Here is a 9,596-nt window from a genome sequence, read left to right on the forward strand (position 1 = left end):
GATGTATTTGGCTATACGAAATTTGACTTCAGAAGAGTTCCAGGGTGTGTTGAGGGGTGGTGTCCCGTCCTCCCAGGCCGTTGGCATGGTGCACTAGCAGATCGGGTCAAAGTAGTGCAATGGGGCAGTGTGTTTTTCATGAGTGTAGGTGGTGGTGTCTCGGGCTATATTTCACTTTCTTAGAGGAAGAGGACTAATGAAGGTAATAATATTTTTTAAATAACAACGCACCGTGCAATGATTTCCAAGATTTTACTGAGTTATAGTTCATATAAGGAAATCAGTCAATTGAAATAAATAAATTAGGCCATAATCTATGGATTTCACATGACTGGGGATACAGACATGCATGTGTTGGTCACAGATACCTTTTTTTTTTAAAGCCATGGGCGTGGATCAGAGAACCAATCTGTTGTGACCACAATTTGCCTCATGCAGCACAACACATCTCATTCGCATCGAGTTGATCAGGATGTTGATTGTGGCCTGTGGAATGTTGTCCAACTCCTCTTCAATGGCTGTGTGAAGTTCAGCTTCCAGGAATTGTGTACTGATCCTTGTGATATGGGTCCGTGCAGTGTGATGCTGTGATGATTGTGATGATGAGGTGATGGCAGCAGATGAATGGCATGGTAATACACTGGTGGAAAACCTACCCAATTGACATACTTGAGTAAAAGTAAAGATACCTTAATAGAAAATGACTCAAGTTAGAGTGAGTCACCCAGTAAAATACTACTTGAGTAAAAGTTTTTAAAAGTATTTGGTTTTAAATATACTTAAGAATCCAAAGTAAATTTAATTTAATTGCTAAGTACAAATTATTTCAAATTTCTTATAATAAGCATACGGCACCGTTAGTGTTATTTTAATTTCCTGGAAAGCCAGGGGCACACTCCAACACTCAGACATCATTTACAAATGAAGTGTGTTTAATAAGTCCGCCAGATCAGAGCAGTAGGGAGGACTAGGGAGGTTCTCTTGATAAGCGTGTGAATTGGACCCCTTTCCTGTCCTGCTAAGCATTCAAAATGTAACGAGTACTTTTGGGTGTCAGGGAAAATGTATGGAGTAAAAAGTAAATTTCTTTAGAAATGTAGTTAAGTAAAAATATAAATAGTAAAGTACAGATACCCCCCCAAAACTACTTAAGTAATACTTTAAAGTACTTTTACTTAAGTACTTTACACCAGTGCGACAATGGTCCTCAGGATCTCGTCACGGTACCTCTGTGCATCAAAATTGCAATCGATAAAATGCCATTGCTTAAGCTTAAGCCTGTCCATACCTTAACCCCACCTTCACCATGGTGCACTTTGTTAACAACATCCACAAACCCCTCACCCACACGACGCCATACACATGGTCTGCAGTTGTGAGGCCGGTTGGACATACTGACAAATTCTCTAAAACGATGTTGGAGGCGACTTATGGTAGAAAAATTAACTTTCAATTATCTGGCAACATCTCTGGTGGACATTCTCGCAGTCAGCATGCCAATTGCACACTCCCTCAAAACATGAGACATTTGTGGCATGTTTTGTGTGACAAAACAGCACATTTTAGAGTGGCCTTTTATTTTCCCCAGCACAAGGTGCACTAGTGTATTGATCATGTTGTTTAATCAGCTTATTGATATGCCATACCTGTCGGGTGGATGGATTATCTTGGCAAAGGAGAAACCCCTCCTCTGTTCACTAACAGAGTTTTAAACAAATGTGTGCACAACATTTTAGAAACTTTTTGTGCTTATGGAACATTTCTGGGATCTTTTATTTCAGCTCATGAAACATGGGACCAACACTTTACATGTTGCATATATATTTGTATCCGAATAGATAGACCGTGACTGGCCTCACACTCCAGTACAATAGGTGGCGGTGTATAGAGTTAGAAGTTGGATGCGATCCGTCAACCAAATCCCGAAGAAGATGACGACGAAGAAAAAGAAGAAGCAGCTGTTTATCCTCAGTCAGCACGATTCATATTTACCTCAATAGTCAGCACACGATTTACGTGGTTTTCAGCTTGAAATGGCAATGAGTCAATTTCCCTTCTGCGTAATAGCCTAGAAACGCTAAAGATTCGGTGTTGCACGTCTGGACCAAAGGCTCCGGTTGTTTTCGTCGCTGTTCTGGTGCTTTACGGTGCAGAAGGATATGGTTTTCTCATCGTCCCAGCAAGTGGTGGTCGCATTTACGGCGGTGTTGTTTGCGTTTGTGGTGTTCCCTAGAATGTTCGGCGTAGGATCCGGAGCGAAGGAAACAAGAGGTTTTGATGCACGCTACAACAGAAAAGGTAGCATGATTTTTTAAATAATTTTTGAATTGGCAATGGGACTGTACCGTCATATTGTGTAGGCCTAGCCTATGCAATGTTTTGCTCCTGCCATGGTATATTTGTTTAGTAGCCTAACGTTTTACTATGTTCAAAATTGTCAAACGTATTTAAAACAAGATATGTCTATTTGCAAAAGTGTGCAATATCGTAGCCTCTTAAGGATTTCGCAATAAGACAGATGTCATGAATAGGCCTGTTCATCATCATAATCATCACCATCGTCTTCTAATTCTCTCATGTTATTTCTCAGCGGGTCCGGGACCAGGACCAGGTGCAGTGAGAGGGCAGCCGGTCAACAAGAACACTGCTGGCTCCATGAGCAAAGCACAGACCCTGGAGAACATGCAGCAGATGAAGGTGATGATGGAGCAGGAGATGAAGAGTGACAAATACAAAACCAACAGCAACAAGGGCTACGTGTTCACGCTGATGCCGCTCTACGCCATCGGAGTCGGCCTCTTTGCAGCGTACAAATTTCTGAAGGTATAGGCTGGAGCAGGAATTCCACCACTGAAAAATATTGTAGCAGTGATGATTGTGATGGGGTTGCTTGGGGATATCTAAACAGGCATGCGTGGAAACGCCTACACAGACAGAGAGAGAGAGAGCTGGATTGGAGTAGATTGCTAATCAGAGCAAACGTGATTGTGGTGAACTATGGTAATACTGTCAGTCTGAGCCTGAGTGGACTAAACACACATACGGCTCAGACTTTTGATATCTCCCTTCTCTCTAAGATCAAGTCTGCAGATGACTCCCAAGCCCAAAAGAACAAGGATGCCAAAGGTCCCAAGAAGTCTGAGGAGACAGGTGTGTTGTGTCCATGTGGTGTACCACAAGGGTCTGTTTGCATACCTTTGTTCATCTTACCCATCATGCAGATGCTTTTTTACATGGTTTTACATGGTGGCTTTGTCTCTCTCCATAGAGAATCAGCTGTTTGTTTTACATGGTGGCTTTGTCTCTCTCCATAGAGAATCAGCTGTTTGTTTTACATGGTGGCTTTGTCTCTTTCCATAGAGAATCAGCTGTTTGTTTTACATGGTGGCTGTGTCTCTCTCCATAGAGAATCAGCTGTTTGTTTTACATGGTGGCTTTGTCTCTTTCCATAGAGAATCATCTGTTTGTTTTACATGGTGGCTTTGTCTCTTTCCATAGAGAATCAGCTGTTTGTTTTACATGGTGGCTTTGTCTCTCTCCATAGAGAATCAGCTGTTTGTTTTACATGGTGGCTTTGTCTCTCTCCATAGAGAATCAGCTGTTTGTTTTACATGGTGGCTTTGTCTCTCTCCATAGAGAATCAGCTGTTTGTTTTACATGGTGGCTTTGTCTCTTTCCATAGAGAATCAGCTGTTTGTTTTACATGGTGGCTGGTCTCTTCCATAGAGAATCAGCTGTTTGTTTTACATGGTGGCTTTGTCTCTCTCCATAGAGAATCAGCTGTTTGTTTTACATGGTGGCTTTGTCTCTTTCCATAGAGAATCAGCTGTTTGTTTTACATGGTGGCTTTGTCTCTCTCCATAGAGAATCAGCTGTTTGTTTTACATGGTGGCTTTGTCTCTCTCCATAGAGAATCAGCTGTTTGTTTTACATGGTGGCTTTGTCTCTCAGCTGTTTGTTTTACCTTTGTCTCTTTCCATAGAGAATCAGCTGTTTGTTTTACATGGTGGCTTTGTCTCTTTCCATAGAGAATCATCTGTTTGTTTTACATGGTGGCTTTGTCTCTTTCCATAGAGAATCAGCTTACAGAGCTGGAGCAGCGGCTAGCACAAACAGAGAAGATGCTCAACTCCATTCTGACCCAACTGGACCCATTGACAAGTTGGTAAGTAAGCCAACTGACCCATAAACCACCGAGCTCCGGTTTGTCTTCTGTTTCTGTGGAATATTGCTCTGTAAATAACACCCCATGTAATTAAATGCATGTCTGTCGTGATTAAGACCAGTTTATCCTGACCAGGTAGTAATAGCAGTTATTAGGGGACGTTGCATGGTCTTGATAAACTATTGACCCTGCTGAATCTAAGAGCGTTTATGGTAATGGGACTCTGGGGTGTGTTGACCAGGCACCAAATGGGAGATAGTGTCTTACCGACGCACATTTCTGTATCAACTGGATGTTGGGTGAAGTGGCCCCTAGGGCCTAGATGTCCATTTGAGTCTGTTTCGCATTTCCCCGACTAATGGTTAAGGTTAGGATTGGGGAAGCTGATCCTAGATCTGTACCTAGAGAAACTTCACCCCGGAGCTATGAACTGAACCTACGAAGGGCAACCGGTCAGGGACTGCGTTTCCCAGAGTTCTGTCCTCAGTGACCCTGCTCTCTCCTGGCCATTTCGCTCCTCTCCAGTGTCAAGTCTGTGGCCCAGGAACAGAAGAACGAGATCATGTCCCAACTCCAGTCCATCCGCCACCTGATGAAGAAGAGAGGCATGGACTGTCCACCCCTTAACATTGAAGGTATGTGGCCCCACCTCCTGCTGGGACATGTTCATTAGGCACCAAATGGAAGAATCTAGACAAATAGGGACTACTTTGGGTTTCATTTATCAAAGGTTTGTAAAAAAGAACACACAAAAAGACACACAAAAAAGACTAAACCTTATGTTCTACAAGTTTTCCCGTGATGGGTGGTATTTACATATTTTACCTCGACAGGAAAGTGTGTGTATCTCCACAAACATCTCAGACTCTGCCTCCACACAACTTCTTATGGTTGAAGAATTGTATTGCAAGCAAATATTGTAATTTTGTGGAAGCTGCGTTGCTTGGTATCACCGTAATTACTAACAATGCTGATAAACACAAAGCGTAATGATAAAACAGATTTTCCCTTGGTAAGGAGATCACTGGGCTTGTATGTTTATTATGCAAATCAATCATATTGCAGGACATCTGTCCTTTTCTGACATGAATGGTTTATTCCTGCTACTATACCACACATATTCACCATTCAATAGGCCAAGCTTCCTGACAGGAAATAGACCAGCAGCCTAGACTATTTCATGTATTTAACAGTAGGCTAGGGAGTATTACCGTGCAGGAGTGTGACCTCATAACATATTTCATCTCTGAGCCTATACCAAGGCAGGAGATATTGATGAACAAAATATGGAACAACAGTTGGTCTTTTGTGTTGAAGCAGTGTGGGCTGTAGCACTTAGTTTACCATTTCTCAAATAGACAGTCAATCTTGCGGAAATCGAGGCCAGAGTTTGGGTCTCGCCTGTTTAGTTTGAAAAAGTCACTGTAAAAAGATTAAAACATTCTGCCAACACCTCCACAATTTGTTGCGTATGTAAATTCTAGGATATCCACGTGCCCAGAATTTAGTTTGAAATTCAGCACAATTGATAAATGAGGCCCTGGATAAAAGTGAACTATTTTTGTTTTCCGTTGCAACAAAAAAATACAAATTTTAAATGTTTTCTGTCGTGTTCCCTATTTTATATCACTCTGGTTTTCTTGGTATGGTATCTAAAAATGGGCCAGGTTGGAGCACTGCTCTCTCCTGAATGGTTTGGCATTCAGCTCCAAAAAGTAACTTTCTGACTCTTTTTATTTATTTATTTAATTTTAAATTATTTTTTATTACAGTGAACAAACGTGTATGTAAAGTTTTTTTGGGGTGCAAAATTAACTTTATTTGTCTTGGGGGAAATGAGTTGGGCAGCAAGAGTCACACACCCCATCATACATGATCCACATGAGCAGTATTGACATCATGACTCAAACACACCCATCCTGAAATGGGGTGACTATGGCGTATGGTCGCAACATTTCCCTTTTCTGTCTTTCAGAGCCGCAGTGCGAGAGGAACCTGGATGACCTCATCGAGTCTCTGGCAGCCCACGGCGACACCTCGCCAGAGGTGGTTGCTCCTGCTGAAGACGATCAAAGTGGTGTGGAGAAAGAGGAGGAGCCAGTCCACCAGCAGCACCACCCTGAATCCAAGGATGAGCACTCAGTGACCGACGCTCAGGAGGAGGACATGCCCTCCTTGGAGGATTCTTGTGAGACAAACATTGAGGACATAGGCCTAGCCCAGAACATTCCAGAAGAAATGCCTACAACTGGGCTCAGACGCCGCAACAGGCTGGAATGAACAGAAAAAAGGTTGTACATGAACTGTACATGAATAAAGCCATACATGTAATTCCTCATTCTTAATGGCACTACTGCAGTCTGTTCAGTAATGCTCTTGTTTTGGCTCGTAGTTGAATAAGAAAGGGCAGCTATCAATGTGAAAGAATTTTGTCCAAGGTTGTGTGTGATGAAGGTGATTTTTCTGTTCCATCCCTTAAAGCATAGCAGATCCCAGGCTAGGCCAATGTGTAGGGTTAGGACTTACTCCTGACAAATAAAATCCCCAGAAGCCTAACTCCATATAATTTGACTTAGGTCTGGAGGTTTTCCTTGTCAGGCCCCAAGTATGAGGCCTGAGTTTTCCATCCTTGAATCAAACGTTAGTTCGTATGTAAGGTACCTGTAAATGTGTTCATCACGTGATGCTGCTTGGAAACCCTGTACATCATTATATGCTGCCATCTTTTAGAAGCAATCATTTCGGCCCAAACTATCAAGACCTCAAAGTGTGTTATGCAATCTTGCAACTGCCATCCGTATGTCATAGAATAGTCAAAATAATAAAAAATGTCAAACATAGTTAACTATAAATAGCTACATTTAGTTTTTCTACTACGTACTCGAGTCTACAAGTGCAAGCTTGTGACGTTTGGCTTGTGGTATGATTTGCTTGTTTTCAGACATCGTATGCATGTGTTTTTCTCTGCAACTGATCTTGAATGTCCTGGTGGATAAAACTGCATGAGTTCTCTTACTAGAGGGAGATGCAGGACAATCATGAATGTATTGATGACGTAGTCTAAATCATGCCTCTCCAACCCTGTTCCTGGAGAGCTACTGTCCAGTGGGTTTCTCTATAACCCTGTTCCTGGAGAGCTACTGTCCAGTGGGTTTCTCTATAACCCTGTTCCTGGAGAGCTACTGTCCAGTGGGTTTCTCTATAACCCTGTTCCTGGAGCTACTGTCCAGTGGGTTTCTCTATAACCCTGTTCCTGGAGAGCTACTGTCCAGTGGGTTTCTCTATAACCCTGTTCCTGGAGAGCTACTGTCCAGTGGGTTTCTCTATAACCCTGTTCCTGGAGAGCTACTGTCCAGTGGGTTTCTCTATAACCCTGTTCCTGGAGAGCTACTGTCCAGTGGGTTTCTCTATAACCCTGTTCCCGGAGAGCTACTGTCCAGTGGGTTTCTCTATAACCCTGTTCCCGGAGAGCTACTGTCCAGTGGGTTTCTCTATAACCCTGTTCCCGGAGAGCTACTGTCCAGTGGGTTTCTCTATAACCCTGACCCCGGAGAGCTACTGTCCAGTGGGTTTCTCTATAACCCTGTTCCTGGAGAGCTACTGTCCAGTGGGTTTCTCTATAACCCTGTTCCCGGAGAGCTACTGTCCAGTGGGTTTCTCTATAACCCTGTTCCTGGAGAGCTACTGTCCAGTGGGTTTCTCTATAACCCTGTTCCTGGAGAGCAAAGTGGGTTTCTCTATAACCCTGTTCCTGGAGAGCAAAGTGGGTTTCTCTATAACCCTGTTCCTGGAGAGCAAAGTGGGTTTCTCTATAACCCTGTTCCTGGAGACCTACTGTCCAGTGGGTTTCTCTATAACCCTGTTCCTGGAGAGCTACTGTCCAGTGGGTTTCTCTATAACCCTGTTCCTGGAGAGCTACTGTCCAGTGGGTTTCTCTATAACCCTGTTCCTGGAGAGCTACTGTCCAGTGGGTTTCTCTATAACCCTGTTCCCGGAGAGCTACTGTCCAGTGGGTTTCTCTGTAACCCTGTTCCCGGAGAGCTACTGTCCAGTGGGTTTCTCTATAACCCTGTTCCCGGAGAGCTACTGTCCAGTGGGTTTCTCTATAACCCTGTTCCCGGAGAGCTACTGTCCAGTGGGTTTCTCTATAACCCTGTTCCCGGAGAGCTACTGTCCAGTGGGTTTCTCTATAACCCTGTTCCCGGAGAGCAAAGTGGGTTTCTCTATAACCCTGTTCCTGGAGAGCAAAGTGGGTTTCTCTATAACCCTGTTCCTGGAGAGCTACTGTCCAGTGGGTTTCTCTATAACCCTGTTCCTGGAGAGCTACTGTCCAGTGGGTTTCTCTATAACTCTGTTCCTGGAGAGCTACTGTCCAGTGGGTTTCTCTCCAACCCTAATCTAGCACGCGTGATCCTAATAATTAGCTGGTTGATAAGGGGAATCCAGTTAGTTATAAGGGGTTTGTGGGAACCTACCGGAGGGTAGCTCTTCAGGAGCAGAGTTGGAGAGCCCTGGTCTGAATTAATTTGCATTTGTCCAGTTATGTAGTTCAGATTAAACACGATATGTGTATTTAGCAACACAAACATGCATTCTGCTGTTTTCTATTTGTTTCCTTTTTAAGTATTTTATGTGATCTATCGTTGACTGTAGTTAACACAGCAGTTAGCCTCTGGTTAGAACCAATCCAGTGAAACTACAGGATAGAACAGAAATCAAATGATCTCATTGGTTTTGTCTTAAATTGCACCCTACCTATTCCCTATATAGTAGGCCTCTGGTCAAAAGTAGGGAATATGGTGACATGATCTGTGTAGTAATACTGTACCAGCAATCAAATAATCATGTTTGTGTAGAAATGCTGTACCACAAGACTTTTCAAAACACTGACAAATATCTTGTCTTGTGATAACTATAGCTTTGGAGCAAATGTTTAGCGAACACACAATTCATATATCTGGAAACTATAGAAACACTGCGATGTTTGTCTCCTGTTTGAGAGGTCATTTGTCGGCTAACTTGATTTATTTTGTGTAGCTGTGCTCTTGGGCATAACTGAGGAATGTTGAAAGATGGGAGAAAATGTTCCACTCCTTACTAGAAAATAAAGGTGCTTTGTGGCAACCCTTTTTTTGTGTGAATATTTACTCCATTTCATGAATCTATTTGATGGATTGATTTCAAATCAAATTTTATTTGTCACATGCACAGGGTTAGCAGATGTTAATGCGAGTGTAGCGAAATGCTTGTGCTTCTAGTTCCGACAATGCAGTAATAAGCAACGAGTAATCTAACCTAACAATTCCACAACTACTACCTTATACACACAAGTGTAAAGGGATAAAGAATATGTACATAAAGATATATGAATGAGTGATGGAACAGAACGGCAGAGGCAAGATGCAGTAGATGGTATAGAGTACAGTATATA

General features: G+C 42.8%; 1 protein-coding gene across 1 annotated transcript; it reads left to right on the forward strand.

The window, feature by feature from the left end:
• The first annotated feature begins 1,212 nt into the window (after positions 1–1,212).
• On the forward strand, positions 1,213–9,289 carry ccdc107 (coiled-coil domain containing 107). The gene is made up of 6 exons (XM_065021423.1): positions 1,213–2,298; positions 2,591–2,823; positions 3,078–3,150; positions 4,075–4,165; positions 4,691–4,800; positions 6,141–9,289. The coding sequence occupies exons 1-6, from the start codon at positions 2,160–2,162 to the stop codon at positions 6,443–6,445; spliced, it is 951 nt and encodes a 316-aa protein (XP_064877495.1). The 5' UTR covers positions 1,213–2,159; the 3' UTR covers positions 6,446–9,289.
• Positions 9,290–9,596: the final 307 nt, after the last annotated feature.

The sequence above is a fragment of the Oncorhynchus nerka genome, linkage group LG8 (assembly GCF_034236695.1).
Source record: "Oncorhynchus nerka isolate Pitt River linkage group LG8, Oner_Uvic_2.0, whole genome shotgun sequence".
Taxonomy (NCBI): domain Eukaryota; kingdom Metazoa; phylum Chordata; class Actinopteri; order Salmoniformes; family Salmonidae; genus Oncorhynchus; species Oncorhynchus nerka.

Coding starts and splice junctions, on each gene's coding strand:
- ccdc107 (XM_065021423.1), top strand. CDS start 2,160: ATGGTTTTCTCATCGTCCCAGCAAGTGGTGGTCGCATTTACGGCGGTG. Junction 2,299..2,590: donor TGCACGCTACAACAGAAAAG/GTAGCATGATTT, acceptor GTTATTTCTCAG/CGGGTCCGGGACCAGGACCA. Junction 2,824..3,077: donor CAGCGTACAAATTTCTGAAG/GTATAGGCTGGA, acceptor CTTCTCTCTAAG/ATCAAGTCTGCAGATGACTC.